This window comes from Plectrocnemia conspersa, unplaced genomic scaffold, assembly GCF_051122295.1.
Source record: "Plectrocnemia conspersa isolate PC_06_02 unplaced genomic scaffold, ASM5112229v1 ptg000012l, whole genome shotgun sequence".
In the NCBI taxonomy this organism is placed as follows: Eukaryota; Metazoa; Arthropoda; class Insecta; order Trichoptera; family Polycentropodidae; genus Plectrocnemia; species Plectrocnemia conspersa.
The window spans coordinates 6,671,308-6,689,628 of NW_028277176.1; the positions used below are offsets into that span (position 1 = coordinate 6,671,308).

At 30.4% G+C, this 18,321-nt stretch overlaps 2 protein-coding genes across 2 annotated transcripts; one reads left to right on the forward strand and one right to left on the reverse strand.

Annotated features, from left to right (window-relative positions):
- The first annotated feature begins 387 nt into the window (after positions 1 to 387).
- On the forward strand, positions 388 to 7,250 carry LOC148228066 (eukaryotic translation initiation factor 4E-like). The gene is made up of 5 exons (XM_088199926.1): positions 388 to 481; positions 5,448 to 5,626; positions 5,704 to 5,881; positions 6,236 to 6,323; positions 6,399 to 7,250. The coding sequence occupies exons 1-5, from the start codon at positions 428 to 430 to the stop codon at positions 6,551 to 6,553; spliced, it is 654 nt and encodes a 217-aa protein (XP_088056052.1). The 5' UTR covers positions 388 to 427; the 3' UTR covers positions 6,554 to 7,250.
- A 3,592-nt stretch (positions 7,251 to 10,842) lies between these two features.
- LOC148228067 (X-linked retinitis pigmentosa GTPase regulator-like) lies at positions 10,843 to 17,874 on the reverse strand. The gene is made up of 8 exons (XM_088199574.1): positions 17,816 to 17,874; positions 13,801 to 13,926; positions 13,582 to 13,737; positions 13,357 to 13,518; positions 13,137 to 13,289; positions 12,752 to 13,072; positions 11,084 to 12,136; positions 10,843 to 11,019 (listed from the first exon to the last, which is right to left on the reverse strand). The coding sequence occupies exons 1-8, from the start codon at positions 17,844 to 17,846 to the stop codon at positions 10,949 to 10,951; spliced, it is 2,073 nt and encodes a 690-aa protein (XP_088055700.1). The 5' UTR covers positions 17,847 to 17,874; the 3' UTR covers positions 10,843 to 10,948.
- Between the last annotated feature and the right edge of the window lie 447 nt (positions 17,875 to 18,321).

Sequence of the window (18,321 nt, forward strand, 5' to 3'; positions counted from 1 at the left end):
AATATTTATTAATCCATAGCTTATTGCAATGAGACAACAAATATAACTTGTATTTTAAATATAGAATATAAAGTTGTTCTTTTGTTGACGCAGAAAATTTTTTTTATGATTTTATTAAAAAAAAACTTTTTATTATAAATATTATAATGTTTTATTTTTTGAGAATTTCGTTTTTATATATTTAAATGTATCGAAGATGTGATATTTTGACAGGTAACTATTTGTAAAGAAAACATAGATTATAATAGTTAAGTTCACTGGAGATAAATCAATTAAAGTGATTTAAAATTTTGTTCAGTATTGGCCGTTTAAATATTTAAAAAGGCGTTGGTCACGAATCGACGGTCTTAGGCCTACAGTGGTTCTTTGCTGTGCGGTTGCCGTCTTGTGCGCGCTGCCGCTGTCGTCTGCCGTAGCCGCGTGGAACATGGAGGTGGCACCGCCCTCGACGAACGAGACTCTGGCTGTCGTTCCGGCGTCGGTGAGTGCGCCCCCACCCTCGTCCTCGCATGCCCCCGTTGTTAATCTTTGGGTCGGCGCCCCCCGCTGGTGCGCGTCCGCCCCCCCGTACGTGAACGGCTTTCTCGAAATCCAACATATTTTCCACCGGCGAAAGTGAAATCATTAATCGAGTTTTAGGTTAATTGCAATTTAACTGCAAATGTGCTCTTTCGTTTTATCTTACTAAGCTTGCGAAATTTTTCATTTTATATATTAGGTCATGGGTATCCAACCTTTAGGATCTTCTGGGCCGCAAATTCATACTTGTCAATTCGTTTATTTATAACGACAACGTAACTGATGCACTTTTACCATTCGACGACTCATGAATGTTGAAAAAGTTACCACATCGATATGATATTGTCATACTCTGTTCAGAAATAACAGTCAATAGGCAGTATTTCATTTTTTTACCGGTACCCGCCTAATATTTGAGAATACCAATTCTTTTCACCGATCTATGCAATATTTCCGCTTTCTAAAACTGTTTGAATTGCAATAAACGTGATCTGGCAATGGCTAAACATTTTTTAATCATTGAAAACTGGAAATATATGTACTGATAAAGTGTACTAAAATAAAATGGTATGTAATTCTTCAGAAAATTGCTTTTTTCTATATCGATTTTAAATTTTACATATGACACAGGTACTAAAATATTTTACTTATCTGTACACTTTCACAATGATAAGGTTAAAAGGTTTTCTAAGAAAGTATTTTTACTGTACACATACTTTTATCCTGAAGCTTTTTCATAAACAAATAGTAACAATAAGTTGATTATGATAACCGACAACTTTCATCACAATAACATATAAATTATATCAATAATTAAAATATTTACAAAATATATAAAGGATTAATGACGACTATATTATTTGTTTGTACGAAGTAAAATATAACCCAAAAATTGTCATTCTCGTTTATTTATGTATTGCATTTTTTTGTTGCACATGACAGGCATTTGCCCGATGCGTTACAACGGGTAAGCAATCAATAACTATTAAGTAGTAAGACACCAGACTGTAAATCAGTAATATTGATTATATTAATTAAAACTGATATTACAGCTTACAATCAATAAATGTCAAACAATATTCATCTCTGAGACTACGAAAATCTAGGAAAACCGAATCTATGCTGATGGATCCGAATTATAATTATATAATTTTACTAATTTGCATCTTCCACAAATTGTGAAACAATGGCGTCCATATGGGATTCGAACCCAGTTATTTTAGATATCAGTCAACAATTTATACCACTGATCTATCGTTCTGGCTTAATGAATATTGACGAAAGAGAGTGTTCCACTGACTGTGAATTCTGAATCCGTACACAACTTTTTTTTATAAAATAACTAAGACTAGAGAGGAAAAAATAAGTTATTTGAAAGATATATATATATATATAAATAAAATTTTATTGATGTAGCGTTTTTAGATCAACAATAATTACAATGTAGACAAATATATCGAGGGTCTCTTTTTAAAGGTATGGAATAAAAAGTTTAATACAAAACAGATATGTTATTTAAAAAAATTGTATATAGTAATATATGAGTTTCTTAGAATATAAACAGTTTGTCATTCTGCAAACAAAGATGAACTTGCCATTTTGTACACATCCATCTAGACTTTCCTTTACAGCCAAGACTTTTGCAGCGGGTTAGTAACTCTTTTTCTGAATGTTTTGCCATGTGATCCGTAAAATTAGTTTATTTATGTCGTATTGCACTGATATATCAATAAACCATGAAGTCTTGTTGCTCCACATAGCATAAAAATCTTAATTCTCCATGGATTTGTTTTTCCCTTGATGTATTGTTTAATATTTTATTTCATTTAAAAGGAACAATATGCTCATCAGTACTTATTGATTCTACTGGTAATGAACTCATTATATATTTGTCTTACTCTCTATTATTTATCATTATCATTTAATTCTTCAATAAATATTTAAATTATTTAATTGAATTATCAAGTACAAATTAATACCGGTTATACAATAATACTAGCATACCTTTCGGTGTATTTGTGGACACTCAAGACTTAGAAATATCAGGTTGTCCCATCAGTCTCCATTTTTTCTTCTTACACTTGCAAAAACGTATAACTTATTATAAATTAACGATAATTTCACTATTCTTTCAGTGTTTGTTAACAGTAGTCGATCAACAATGCTATTTAGTAACGGGATATTTTTGGTTTCGATATTTTCAACCTTAAATCAACAATGGTTGTGGAGATAAAATAATCTCAGTTAAGCTATATTATGCTTTATGGGTTTCAACTCAGTCATAGCGACAACCGCAGTTAAAAACACCTGTAATGCAATGGGCAGGGATGCCATTAAATTTAGAAAGTGTCAAATGTGGTTCTTAAAATTTCGTTTCGGGAATTTTGTCATTGAATATCTTTTTAGGGGTTGCTATTGAGCATATTAGAGTTGCCATCAAAGCACGGCCGAGATTAACGATACAGAAGCTAGCACAAAAGCTCAACATGTCGCTTACATCAGTTCACAGACGTTTAAAATATTAGGAAAGGTGTTAATTTACAAAATATGGGTATCATAAATTGTTTCAGGAAAATCTCAATATGCCAATAATTAATGATTCTTGAACAGAAAGATTTATATTTAAGTCCAATTGTTACCGAGGATGAAAAGTGGATCCTTTACTTTAACACGCAACGTAAAAGACAGCGGTTGGACGCTAATCAATTCCAATTCCGAGAATAGCATTACACCCCAATAAGATAATGTTATACATTTTTATACATATACAAAAACGCGAAAACTTATGGAACAACCTGATAATTTTTTCATTCATAATCAGCACAATTATTTTTCATAAGTTTGTCATGCTTTTTTGTGTTTTTTGGTAGTAAAAAAAAAACATAATTCTGACATTTAAAATTTTAAACAAAGGGTTCACTGAACACCAAAGTATGAGGTTTCAGACGACATATCTCAATTAAATTGACAAGAGTGAATACGGATCATATCTGTATTTGCATCTTAGTGCCTTTTTGTTTTAAACGTTTAGATACATTTCATTGTATACTCGGTGTAGCGCTTTCTAAAACTGTTAAGAGGGTGGTATCAACAATCCGTTGATGTTGGACTTCCCAGAGTCAGCACTTAATAACGTCCTTCTAACACGAACCATCTAGATTCTTAATAATCTTTCTAGAAACAATAATGATTATTATATACAGAATTTTTAAATATATTTTGTAAATTTAACTAAGTCTAAATTAGTTTTTATGTACTAGATTAATCACTTCCTGGTCACAGTATTTTTTTAAAAATGACTCAAAAACTTTTTGCACGGACTCACCCTTGCCTATGCAGCAGTATAAAAATATGCAACAAATTAAATTTTTAACAAAAAATGGCTATGATAATTTTCTCGAAAAATTTGCTGATTTTTGAAATAAGAATTTACAAAATACAAATTTCAGATAACTCTGGCGTAACGGGGAAGGGATTAAAGCATATTAGAAAAAGTACATTAACTCTTTAATTAACTTACAGAGAATAAATACAGCTTTGATAAACAAATTGCAAACAATCGATTGTTGGTCTTTAACGCTTGTGCTACTTGGCTTTTTATAGCAGGAATTTTATCATGAACTTATGTTTTGAAATGTGATAAACAATAGCAAAGGATGCATCATTCCAACTATTTGTTTCGTGTGGAAGCATTCTTTCGCAAAACTGTTAGTCATAGACAAGTATTCTTCATAAAGATAGATTTCCAAGAATTTCGGTGATATTTCAAGTGAACATGTATGTACATGGATTAGGAAGAATCGTTCGGGTGCATTTTTAGATATGAATAGGAAAATATGAGAAAAAGATTACTAAATATAATTATAATTAAAAAAAATATATTTAACTGACCTCTAGCTTTGGAGCTGAGCCTATGATGAACGTCATTGATGTCTCGGCGGCTCTAAATATATTTATAAATATCAAATATATAGGCCATTAGGAAAACTGCCATGCTCAGATTTCAAATAAAGTACTTCACAACATCCAGTTTGATTTTGCCCGAAAGTGGAAAAGACAGCTTTGTTCGGTCTAACGCATTTATTGAGTTGAACTCATGTAGGGAGACTTATTTCCTTTAACCTTTTAAACGCCGCAAATTATTGGTGGACGTGCACTACAGGCGGAGAATTTTCTAACAAAAACAAAATTTATTTAAATTAGATTTTTCGAAAATGGGTCGATAGTATATTATGACGACTTATCAAATAAATGTACAATGTGACATTTTCACTGTCATTTACCCAAAAAAACAAAATTATTTTTTCTCGGTTCAAGTCAGGGTTGTCACATTGCTGATAGAAGAGTTTAAAAATAAAATAATTGTAATATATTGGAAAATATTTATTTAAAAATTAGTTTTATTGGTTAATTAAATATAGACGTTTAAAAAACAAAATGTTAGGGTAAAAATTCTATATTGACAAAAAAGGTAAAATATAAAGAAACGTCAAGCATACGCCAAGTCAGAGTTGCAATTGATGATAATTATTCCCGTTAGTAATCAAAAAGTCCAGCGCTGCAAAACCCTGAACAGCGCCAAATAAAGCTTTCATTTGGATCTCTGTAATATCGATAATATTCGCAGTTTATCCGATCTTAATATTTTTTCGTCATCTCGAAAGATGTCACTGTGTGTTTAATTTTTATGTCATACAAAACTTTCAAGCCTAGCTAGTAAAATGAGAACAAAGTAGAGTGCGTATACACGCTCGTTTTGTATGGCCGGCCTCATACGACCAGTCACATAGAGCGCGTATACACGCTTATGGCGTAGAAAGGGTTAAACATTTGAGTATTTTATCGTTATTTGAGTATATTTATTAATAGTTCATTCTGTACATAAATTTATGATATTAACATCAGTTTTTAATAATTTATGTTTTCAGTCGCCTGTTGAAGAAATTGAAGTGAAAGAGAATGATGTGACTTCAGTCTCTCCCGAATATTTAATAAAGCATCCACTGCAAAATGTGTGGACTCTGTGGTATTTCGAGCCGATTAAAGGTGACTGGTTGCGCGGTCAGAGAGAAATTACTAACATAGACACCGTGGAAGACTTTTGGAGGTTATTTTCCCATCAGTTTGTTTAATATATTTATTAATATAAAATAAATATTATATGTTCTGTGTTATCATTTTCAGCATATACAATCACATCAAATTAGCTTCCGAGCTGAAGCAAGGATGTGATTACTCGCTTTTTAAGCAAGGCATTTCGCCGACTTGGGAGGATCCAAAAAACATAAACGGCGGGCGATGGCTTCTAACCTTGGAAAAAAGACACCGCACTAATGATTTAGATAAGATTTGGCTAGACATTGTAAGTTGACTGAATTATCTCTCAATTTTGTTTGCAATATAGAAAGTTGAAATTGTTTCAAAAGAAAGTTTATGATTCACTGCGTGATTTTATAATGTTATTTACTTAAACCTTTGGTTGCTTAAATCTTATATTTTGGCGAGAATTACTGGATCTTATGTAATGCTCTATGGGTTCTGGGGGTAAATTACCTTTTTCCGAGTATATATATTTTTAATTTGAAATGCTTTGTTATTTAGATAGTAATCCAAAAAGGCCCAGCAACCAAAGAGTTAGGCAAATATGTATTAAAATATAACATTCAATGACAATAAATGCAAATAATTTTAATATTTATTTTTTATTTTTTTTCAGTGCCTTTGCTTAATCGGAGAATCGTTTAAAAATGCTGAAGATGTATGTGGTTCAATAGTTAATATTAGGCCAAAACAAGATAAAATTAGTGAGTAAAGATATTTTTTAAGTTCATTGAGTATATATTTTGTTTTATTGTAGTTATCATCGATTAATTTTTCAGGCTTGTGGACGGGAGATTTCAATAATGCTAATCTTATGGAATTAGGTCGTGAATTTAAGGAAAAGCTAAAACTTCACCGAATTCCGGTCCAATATGTAAAACATAAAGATCAAATGAAAGCCGGCTCGACGCCCAAGTTTATTTACACCGTTTAAATTGAAAAAATATCGATGCCTAAGCAGCAGTTGTTGTTGCCTTTTTTTCAACACAATACATTGTGTTTCATCATTTAGCATATTTATTTTCACCCTGCGCATTTTTTTTTAACAAATGAGCGATGAATTAACAGTACGTTAATTATAATGAATAGTTATGTGGTTACATTATTATAAGTTTTGGTTTATGATTAATGCGTTTCACAAAGTTTTCTTATATATATATATTTATATGTATACTGATTATTAGTATATTTTGCTTACGTAAGACTTAAAGGGGGTTCGTTCATTCTGATTCGCAATATATGAATATTTACATTTGGGTATGCATGTACGTTTATTTTAACTTTATAATAAATCAATTCGGTTTATTTGAAAATCTCCGTTGAAACAGTTACACAAGATATATGTAAATATTGAGAGTAAAAGTTCAACTGTTTATGGGAGATATTGTAAAATATATCAAGATATTTTTGTTGTTGGATAATAGAGAATTAACAAACTATGTATAATATTTATTGATGAGATATTTTCTGTCAAAAATTTTTTTTTAGTTAACTCACGGTTAATATAATAATAAAGATGCGTTAACCGTGGATCATTAACCTTATATGCGATTATCTCTCCCGCACTTACAATATGTTATTGTACGTTAGTAAAGCTGTAGATATGATGTATTTACGAGTTTTTTCTCATCTGAGATCCATTGGAAATTTAATCGAAAAGGCTGATAAGTATTCAGTAAAATTTTCAATTACATTAATTTACCTTTCGTAAACTATTGTTTGAATTTTTGTAAATTAATAAAATAAACAAAAAAAAATCGTTTCATTATTTGTTACAATACCACAATCCGATCCTGATCATATATGCCTTAAAATTAAAATAATATTCTGTAGAATTAAAATTTTGGCATGGTGACAAAACAAACATGATTCATTGTATTCATTTCTTATTTCTATATCATCGTGACTATCTTCATATCTGCTAATTAAATCAAATTATTGCGATTTATAAATGCTGATAACGTTTTTAGTTAATTGAAAACATGATGTACAAAATTCAAATGATTTTTATGTATATAAGTATATATAAGTCACAGAAAAAACCCAATTTCAATAGTAACACATTGATACTTTTTGTTTATCTAAATTTGTCATAAGTTTGGGACACATCTGAATTCAAAGTAATGTAGAACTTTAATAAAATGTATCTGATTTTAAAAGATCAGTATGTTATTGTTAACAATCTACTATTTAAACTTATTTGATTTATCATAAACTACTTACTGATAACCTTAAAATAATAAAAATATATTTATGATTAATAATGAAAATTATCATTAGATTTCCATCAATCATGTTCATTATCATTGCTTTATATAACATAAATTATGTTGATCTTTGAATATACACATTAAATCTATGCAGCATCAAAATATGTACGTAATCTATTTAACAAGTTTTAGCACATTTCAGGTTTTGTTTTGTCTCGGCTTTGTGCTTCGTCATTTAGTCATTTGCTAGTGCTGAGTCATATAATGGCTATAACGATCCTTTCATAATGTATTTATTCTTAGAATTTTTTAACAATAATGCAATTTTTTGTTTTTGAATTCTAGACTAGAGATCTGCTAACTTTTTTACCCATTACCCCAAAATATATTTACTGACAACGACGTTACCCCATTAATTTGAAAGATATATAATCATATATTATTTAAATTCGATAGGTTTATTGAATCTATTTATACAGAGAATAAATAGATTTTATAATACTTCATAATCGAATATACTTCAACCAATACTCTCATATCAGAAGTCCGTAGTAATATCGGTAAGGATGGTTATCATATTTTTAAAACATAGTGTAATATCAAAGTGCGTACAAACTATGGAGTAATATGTGAGATGTAACGTCTATCTGTACTTACATTTATTTTCCACTGAGAGATGAATTGGCTTAGTTCGTACCTAATGAAATTTCTAAATCTATGATTAGTTTTAGAACTTTCATTAGGTTTGGGTTTGAACAACAAATGAACGTTTCGAAATTGTCAAAATTGAGTTTCATAGACATTTTAAAGCAGCATATTAGTGCCTATCAATTAAATTATATTTTCGCTAGTAGAAATATAAATGTATTTGGACTTCACTGAAAAATACACATTCACTAGTAAAAAAACATATCTACCGGTGAAAACGTTTTGCGATATGATTTCACTGAAATAACATAATTTAGAAAATGTGTAAGACTGTTTTTCATTCGTTGAGGGATAACCCAAGAATTTTTGGTTCAGATTTATCCAGGGAGGGGGGCAGAAGTAAGCAAGTCAATTGTCGTTTTTTTAATATTCAAATTAAATTTTGGGGGAGCAAATTTCACCACCTGCCTCCCTCTAATGACGTCCCTGCCAGTCTATGTATATTTCTACTAGTGAAAAAATAATTTAACTGATAATCGCTAGTGAAATTATACGCTGCTTTAAAATGTCTATGAAACTCAATTGGACATTTGTGAAACATACATTTATTGTTGCGACGGTAGTTTTATTGCTTTTGACGTGAATTTTTTACTTCTGAGAAGGGATAATTGTTTTTTGCGCTCTCCTATTGGTCAAAATTCGGTTTAGATATGCTTCGTTCGATTCTCATTTATAGTAAGTTGTAATATTGTTATAAAAAGTTGATAACCAAGCGTTTCCACTGCGATGGCACAATTTTATTGCTTTTGACGTGGATTTTTGATTTCTGAGAAGTGATAATTGTTTTGACGTCATTTAAGGGGTGGGGACAGGTATAGGAATTAGCCCCTCTTAAATTTTATTTATTGGAGTAATATGAATCTTATTGAAATCTAAATATTAATAAATGATCACTGACAGGCCAACTTTTGCCCCCCTCTTGAAAAAGCTGAAATGCTGCTCTTGTTCTAGTCGGTACTTTCAAACAGATAACACACTGTGGTTTCAATATTCCTCTGCCTTCTATTTGTGTAAGCCCATAATTAAGGAACTTCCTGGTATGTATATTCTTTTTCTTATTGATGCCATCTGATGAGTAAATAAATCTAGCTTTTCAGCACATGGTGAAGCAAAAGAAACCTCCGCGTGTACAATATATGTAAGTTAGTACTGTAATAAAGAAATAAAACCTTTTAAAAATTATTTTATTTTAATTTACGATAGAAATTTTTTTTGATACACAGAAGAGTTGAGGAAAATTAAATTTCACTCACCGATAAATAATGTACCTGCGATGACAATATCTCGTCTAATGGCTGCAAAACTGTTATATCTTCGTCGAAGGTGAGTCAATTAATAATAGAGTGAATTTTATTGGTGAGAATTTGACCGGTAATAATTTGAGGTGTAGATAAAATTGAATGATCTTTAACAGTCCCTGAGATTGGTCCAAGACGGCTATTTTAAAAAGTAGGTGTCGTTTATAGAAGATCAAGAACGATTAGAGACAATGCAATTTGGGATTAAATTGTCTGTTGCAAAATAAGAGTTATTTGCTAAATGATATTTGTGGGAAGAATTTATCCATTGTTACATGAATGGACTGAAACAAGTGTGAAAAAAATTACCTTAAGAATATTTATAGGGACGAACCTTGTAATTTAGGATGCCACTAAATAAAAAGTGATTATACTCTGGAAAATTTATATTCCTAATAAATAAATGCTCTTACCTTTTTGCTACGTCGACATTATCATTGGTTCGACAGAAATAAGGAACAAACCTTTATTATAAGTTACAAAAAATAAGGTCGGTGTCTTTTGTTAATTTTGGAGTCTTAAAAAAATATTTCAAAAAATGTATATTTTTAAATGAAAAAATTTACCTCCAAAAATTTCAATTAAACCCAATTTGTGGTAATTTACTCTGGTTAACTGAACACTGCTTTAGACCAATCGCCATTCCTTCGACGTCTGATAAATTGTTAAATATAATTATTCGCAAATATATCCATGATCACTGTTGGAAGGATTTAGTGAACCAGCAGGTTTTCGTTATGAACTTTTTTAACAAGAACAACTTCGGTTTCTCAAACAGCTTTTTCTCAAGTAACTTAAGAGGCCGTCATCAGTAAGTGAGATACGGTACTTTGCCGTTCCGACAAGTATTTTGCATGTACTGAAGTACTACAGAGATTAAGTTTGAGTCCTCTGCTATTCCTGTTCTTTATCAATGACATACATATGGCAATCTGAAATTGCGGGTTGTCCAAAGGCGTCATCACACGAGATAGATAACGAAGTGAAAGAGAGAAATAAAGATTTAATTTGATTTTATTTAGATTTATTCAAACATTCAAGTGGACACTGTGCGTTGAAATAAAATATACAAAACTAGTTCTAACAATATACATCTTTACAAATGGAATGGTTCTATAGTATCACGCATGCTCGGGAGTTAGTTTGATCGGCTACTACTTCAGTTGCCTCATGAGTTGCTTGCTCTGAAAACATCATTTATTCGTGAATATCATATATATCACATATAAACATTAACCATGAACCAACCTTTATCATCCACGCTTGATATGACTCGACTCTTTCCCATGCAAGACTCGTTGCGTAATCCGCTGAAGAATTTACTGATCTTCCCTTCTTGCTCTGTTACCTTTGAATGCATAACATCACTTTCATCACTGATGATCTTTGCATTTGTTTCCACAGTTGTGACCATTTCGTCTGTCCTTAATATAGGAATGACCGCTTGAGTTTTCGCCGCCTTAGTTAAAGGCGTAGACTTTTCAGAGTTACACACAATGGTTTCATTCTCAGAATCGTGGCTGCCATTACTTGTCTTCTGACTCGACTCACTTTTTGTGCTTAATATAGGACTGTATTGTGCGGTCTCCGGTACTTGAAGACTATTCTCTGGACTGCTCTTTTCACGGGCTTCTTCGCCAATATTGACTGGTCTATTATCTTCGACGACAGTCTTCTCAATTATTTCCACAACAGTTTCTTGCTTTATGAGCATATTCTTATCTGCAGAAACCGTCTCAACCTTTTCAACGATCAACATCATTTGCTCTTCATCATTTTTGATTTCTTCCATGGCTGGATGCAAGTCGTTTATTTCTAGTATATGCGAACCGTTCACGTTAGGTTGTAATGAGTTTATAGATGTTTTATCTGATATTCCCAGTTGATCATTGCCATTTATTGTATCCATTACTTTTGTTGGATCTTCTGGTGGTTTATTTTCAATTGTAGGAACTTCTATGAGTTCTGTATTAGTAGGAGTAGTTTTGCTCATAATAGATATTGGTATTTTTTGGAGTGGCGGTAGCTCTGGAAGATTTTGTGTATTCGGCAGCGATTCTAAGTTTTCGACTATCAAATTGTTGTTATCGTTCCTGACGATTTTTACTGCTGATATGATTGTGTGGCATCCGCCGCATGCTACGTCTTGAACATGAAATCCTTCTAATATAATAACTCTCTTAGGTAAATATTGATTCAAATGTGTAGTAGTTGCATTATTGTTACTTAAATCTTCTGAATTTTCTTCTAGACATAATTTTGAATGAGTAGAATCACCGCATGTGTAGAGATAACCATTATCTAAAGAAGATACAATAAAAATTTAAATATTATAAGTGCTTTTTTGGAATTTTATTTGTTTTTATATAAAATACTATTACCAAATTTAGCTTAATTTTGCCATTTTGACTCAAATGACTTGAATGCTTCTCTCATGACTGATTCTTGTCATAAGCGAAGCATCCATAATATATATAATAGCAGATTTATTTATTTTAATTATTCATTGTAAATCTTCTGCTATAACATAACAGGCGTTAGCCCAATGCATTACAATAGGGTAAACATAATCAACATCTACAGGTAAGTAGTGAAATACCATAATGAAATTAGTGACTATTCTTTATCTATTTTTATTAATTTCAAACCATTATTACAGCTTACAGTAAATAAATATAGCTCGATTTATTTTAATTATTCAATATGATATTTATCTGTGAGATAAGGAAAATGTAGGAAAACATGTGTTATTTGTTATGATCAATGAGAATTATAATCACTAATTCATGATAGCAACGAAAAACATAGGTTTCATATGGGTTTCAAACCCAGGTCTATCAGGTATCTGAGTATACCAATGGTCCATGAAAAAGTTTTAAAGGATATTTAAAAGTTAGGTATGCTAGTTAGTATTACCTGTGACAAAAGCAGTATGTGTTGCTCCGCACGACATCGACTCTATACTATGATCGTCAAACAACTTATCGAAGTTGACTTCTGTTGGATTATTGACTTCTGTGACAGTCTTAGGAAGACCTAATTGTCCATATTCGTTTGAACCAACAGCGAAGAGCTTATAGCTCTCCGACAAGAAAAATGTGTGATAATGTCCGCAATAAGCTTTCATTATAGGCATTCCAACTGATATCAAAGTTGGTTTGCAAACTTTTGTCGCTGTTTCCGAAACACCCAATCTCTGATTTTCATTATCGCCAAATATATATGCTTCTCCGTCATCTACAAATAACCATAATAAATATTAAATCTTTCATATACATACATATAATACAATCAAGTTTACCTGTAACAAATACAGAATGATAATATCCGCAAGCGATAAGTTTAATCTTCTTATCAATTTCGATTCTTGTGAAAGAAGTTGCATTTTTTAATTCTTCTCCCAAGCCGAGTTGCCCCAAACTGTTTGATCCACATCCATAGAGGTTTCCATTATCTATTGATTAACATTAAATATTATATTTCTTATATATTTTTAATAATTACATAATATTCATGCATACCGATCAAAGCTAAACTGTGTTCGGCCCCTGTTGCGATTTGTCTTATAATATTTTCTTCTTCACCGGTTATTTCCACAAATTGTGGTACCAACTGTGATTCAGTACATCCGGTTCCTAATTGACCTTCTGTATTGTCACCGGTCGAAAATAACTGATTGTTTTCTAAAATGATAAGTTTATAAATCATTAATATATAGATGCTTTTATAGAAGTAAAGAATCGTACCTGTAAGAATGATCGAATGTGATCTTCCGCAAGCTACTTGCTTGGCTTTGCGAGGTTTTAGCCATTTCAGACAAGCAGGTCTTTCTACGGTGTCAGTATGTCCAAGTCCTAATTGTCCATTATTGTTGGATCCGAAGGCAAATACTCGACCTTGTTCTAAAATATTATTATCAATAATTTATAATTTTCTCTTTAGTATTAATATTTTTCATCACATACGACAAATGACTGCAGTGTGATCATCTCCACAGTATATTTTAGCAACAGGATCGTTTTTTATGAAGAAATGACTCGGTTCATTGTCAGCGAAATGTGATTTTCCAAATGTAAATATGGCTCCAGTTTCTGAAAAATATTATTATGTTATAAATTTATAAGCTTGTATTTTTATGTAAAGAAATATTTTACGTACAATACTAAAAACATTGTTTACTAATAAGTCATGAATCAATATTACGTCACATTTACTTTCTATTAAATAAATGTAAAATAAAAACATTATATATGTATTAAATTAATATAAGAAACCTCCATATTCATGCGTAGCGCATTAAGTTAGTCGCGAGTAAAATAAATGGTTTTAAACTTGGCTAACTTTATTTAATAAATATTTAAACATAATTTTCTTCACATGTGTCTATAGAGAGTAAATTATCTCGTTGAAATTTATGCAATCTTGCAATTTAAAAACGTGTATGCTGTTTAGAGTTTAAAGCTTGTGGTAGCTTAGGTAGGACACACAAATAAAATTATAGTGTACTGTTGTATTTAATTTGCAGCAACATTCAACAACATAAATATTTAGGAATGGAAATTGGAAAAAGGCTTGTTTAAACCAATTAGGCCGTACTGTCAAACTTTCAATGTTTTGAGGTATCCTAGATAGTTATATATTTACATATATAACTGTATAAATAATATTATGTACATACATACATATAATATTTTTAAAATTTAACTTAATGTAAATGATTTTTATAGAAAATAATACCAATAAATTAAAGAATAAGAAATAAATTAAACAAAAAATATTTTATATAAATTTTAAAAAAAATATGAGAGCCTCTAAATATAAAAAACAAACACAAAACTGAAATTTAATAAAAGTATTAAAATATATTAATACACAAAAGTAGTAAAATAAATCAAAGCAATAAAACGTTGAAAATCACTGTTTTTCTCCTAACATTTACTTTAAATGAAATATAAAACAATAATAAATAAATAACAATACAATTAATTATTAAAAAAAAAGGCAAAATTAACTTACTCCCAGGTGTATACTAACAAATTAACAGATGTGTATAAATTAACTTACTACTCAAATGTTTCCCGGGTGGCTTCTTAAAAACGAAACCGTTGTGACCACAAAATATAAGTTGGAGGATAACGGTGAATTATTTGTATGTTTTTTATCGTTTATGTATGACTCTTGGATATTATAATATGACGACGTGTCTTTGTTTAAATGACGCTTTACAATGCAATAATGTGTAGTTTTCTCAACAGGATAATAATAAAATTCATGGGTAGTAAATATATAAATTTACAGTTAATTTATATCTACTTTTATATAAATTCAGTTTTTTAACGAGGACCATACTAGTTTAATAAATAATCAATAATAGTATTATATTAATTAAATAATTGTATTACAAAAAATATGTTTAAGTATAAACATACCTTTGCTTAATTTGTTTTAGTTTTATGAAAGCAAAAAAAATAATTGAGATAACAACTAGTGGCATCATATAAACAACCAAATTATATAGTAAGTGTTAATCACGTGACCAAAATATACTATGATTGGTTGTTTTCTGAATCTAAATATGAAATACCTTTGATTGGAAAGTGATTTTATGAAAATAATAATTAAAAACATGCTCATTCGTTCAACATTTTTGCTTGTAGTAATAATTAGCAAAATGTGCATGTCTGAAATTAATTCTAGAGGTCACATATATTTTTAAAATAATTATTTTAGTACTCAAAAGTATATATGTCGATTTTTTATTATAATCAACTAGTGGCTCTAAAATAAACTAGATTTGTATCTAAATTAAGGTGACCATGGATTTACCATTATAGTACTGTTTTTTTGGTCATCTGTTCTAGTAAGTGATGAGATAATCAGTATACTATTTTAAGAATTCAAAGTCAAAATTGTTGGTTTATCAAAAAAATCGCAATTTAAGTTTTATTTTATACGTTGGTTCATTTTACTTGACTTTCGTAAGGTAAGGTGACCAGATAGCAAAGGACACTAAACATAAAAAAAGCCATTTCGAAAATTTTTGTTCAAGGAGGATAAATTGCTGTGGGAGCTTAAAAAAAGACGAAGAAGAAAAAAATACTAAGGGAGTTAAAAATATTATTTTGGAAATTTTTGTTCGAAGGTCATCTCGAAAATTTTTCTTTAAGGAAGACGAAGGAGGAGAATTTATTACAAGTGGTGAAAAAAAGGTCCAGACCTCCTCCTTAAAAATGTTGTCCATCTCGAACAAAAATATTCGAGTTGTCTTTTTTTGGTGTAATTGATATTTTCAAAATCTGGTCACCTTATATTTAGAAAAAAAAATGTCCTGGTTTTGAGTTGAGAAAAAATGGTCACCTTAATCTAAATACACATTTGAAAGACACTGTAAATTAAACAAGATGCTAAATAATTACATGATGAATATAGTAAATAATGTGGTGTGTAAATATGAATCGACCATTGATTTTTTGATTTATTCGTGATTTTCATGTATATAATGCCAAAATTGTAAAACTTTTCGCTGCCAGACCACAACATTATCTTAATTAAATATGATTTTAAAATAAGAAAAAATTATATATTTTTTTTAGTGAAATATCAGTCTTGAGAAAAAGCTACTAATAATGTTTAGATTAAGAACTTATCAAAATATTGTATAAATCAAATAAAGACTGAAATAAAATAGTGAATAAAAGGATTAAAATAAAATATGATTTTCTTCTTTTTGCGAGAAATTTAACTGCAAATTATTGACTATTAAAAATAAGAATGATTTTTTTTCTCTGATGCCAAATATCAGAGTTAAACAAGCCTCAGTCACTTGTTTCTATTTTTTGCAATGATGCTGACAAAATAATGACATACATTTAAATCAGAAAGAAATTAAGTTCGTTATGAAAAAAAGAGTGAAAGGCCGCATGTTGTCACTAATAAACTCATTAAAAAAATTTGAAAACATCGTTTTTATAGTTTTTTTAAATATTGATAAAGTTTATGAATTGTTGTTTATGTAACAGTAAGCAAATAGGACAGTTGCATGCATTGGGTGTTGATAAAGTATGTGGGCACGAGACTTTTATGACTTTGGAGTCAAGAAACTTGTTCCAATGTTCACTAAATGCATTGAAATAAATGAGATATATTTATTTTTCGAATATCTTCCCAAGTATCAAAATCACCAAGAAACACAAAACAAAAATATTTTGTTGCCATAGTAATCGTATCAGATTTGAACACCCCGACCTCTTTATAACCTTCGCACGTAACCAAAAATGGTCAACCATTATATTTATATTATTTACCTTTTTCATGAAGGGTTTTATCTCATGGCCAGAGTATATAGATGTAATCTTTTTGAAATTAGTACATGCGAAGCAGTGAAGTTAAAATGCAATATCGACCCCACCGTGTTATCTGCCTTTCATAAGCCCGTATATATTCAACCAGGACAAGATTGTGATGCATTCAATACTAGTAACACCTAGTACTTGCACACACTATTGGTTTTAGTTTGTGTTGTTGACTATCTAAATAGTTATACACTAGCATAATGTAAAATAGACGAAAAAGGCGAACGTTTAAGGTTAAGAAAAACATAATTAAATATAAAGTATGGCAACCACTACACTATATATTATACTTCATTCTAAATAGAGAACAATGCACATGTATGGTATGGTAATTATTAAGATTGTTTTATAAAAAACAGAGCCTCACGTTATTTCGTTTATCATATTGTTTGCAGAGCTTTCGCTATGCACTTTAATAATGAACGAGTGGTTCGTTGAACATTAAACGATATACGGAAAATCGAGGTCAAATCGATCCTAGGAAAGCATTACTGTTGACGACCACTGATATTTTCAGCGATTCGCGCACGCACGTCGGTCATCGTGATTACTTCCGGAAAACTTTTTCTTTTATACTTATGTTTATATGTTTTTGTTATTGGAATAGTAATGGACTTTTGACACAAACCGGGTATGTCCAGCTCTGCGGCTAGCGACATTTTACCACTTCCATGTCCGAGCTGTGACTGAAACTTGGTTCGTCGGCATGCCAGAGTGACCACTGGCCGGCGGTGGTTGGAGCAACGCTTCAGGGGTGGCAAAGGCGTGAAAACATATTACTGTTTTCAGCTCAGGGTTGCGAAATACATTTTTAATATAAACTTGATTGTAGATTTTGCATGTTTTTCAACATTGCTGCTAGATTCTTTACTATCCTCTCGAAAATTGTTACTTAAGTTGACGTATTACTAAGCGAGCAAAATCAAATTATTCTTATCGTAATAAAAAAAACATTTTATGTAACTTATGGCGACCATCAAACATACGCAATAATATTGTAAACGATGTAACAACTAATATAGTGACAATCAACTATCGATATAACAATAAACGAATTATTATTGTTGGCTTGTTACGCAAACAATTTAAAAATAACAAAGGAATATTTTCTTTTAAAAAGTAAAAATTCTATTG

What these genes read in the sequence shown, in the direction of transcription:
- LOC148228066 (XM_088199926.1), top strand. Translation starts at nt 428, where the DNA reads ATGGAGGTGGCACCGCCCTCGACGAACGAGACTCTGGCTGTCGTTCCG. An exon ending in ACCGTGGAAGACTTTTGGAG is followed by an intron (nt 5,627 to 5,703) that starts GTTATTTTCCCA and finishes TATCATTTTCAG; the next exon opens with CATATACAATCACATCAAAT. An exon ending in ATAAGATTTGGCTAGACATT is followed by an intron (nt 5,882 to 6,235) that starts GTAAGTTGACTG and finishes ATTTTTTTTCAG; the next exon opens with TGCCTTTGCTTAATCGGAGA.
- LOC148228067 (XM_088199574.1), bottom strand. Translation starts at nt 17,846, where the DNA reads ATGTCGCTAGCCGCAGAGCTGGACATACCCG. An exon ending in TCATTCTGTATTTGTTACAG is followed by an intron (nt 13,073 to 13,136) that starts GTAAACTTGATT and finishes GGTTATTTGTAG; the next exon opens with ATGACGGAGAAGCATATATA. An exon ending in ACATACTGCTTTTGTCACAG is followed by an intron (nt 12,137 to 12,751) that starts GTAATACTAACT and finishes TATCTTCTTTAG; the next exon opens with ATAATGGTTATCTCTACACA.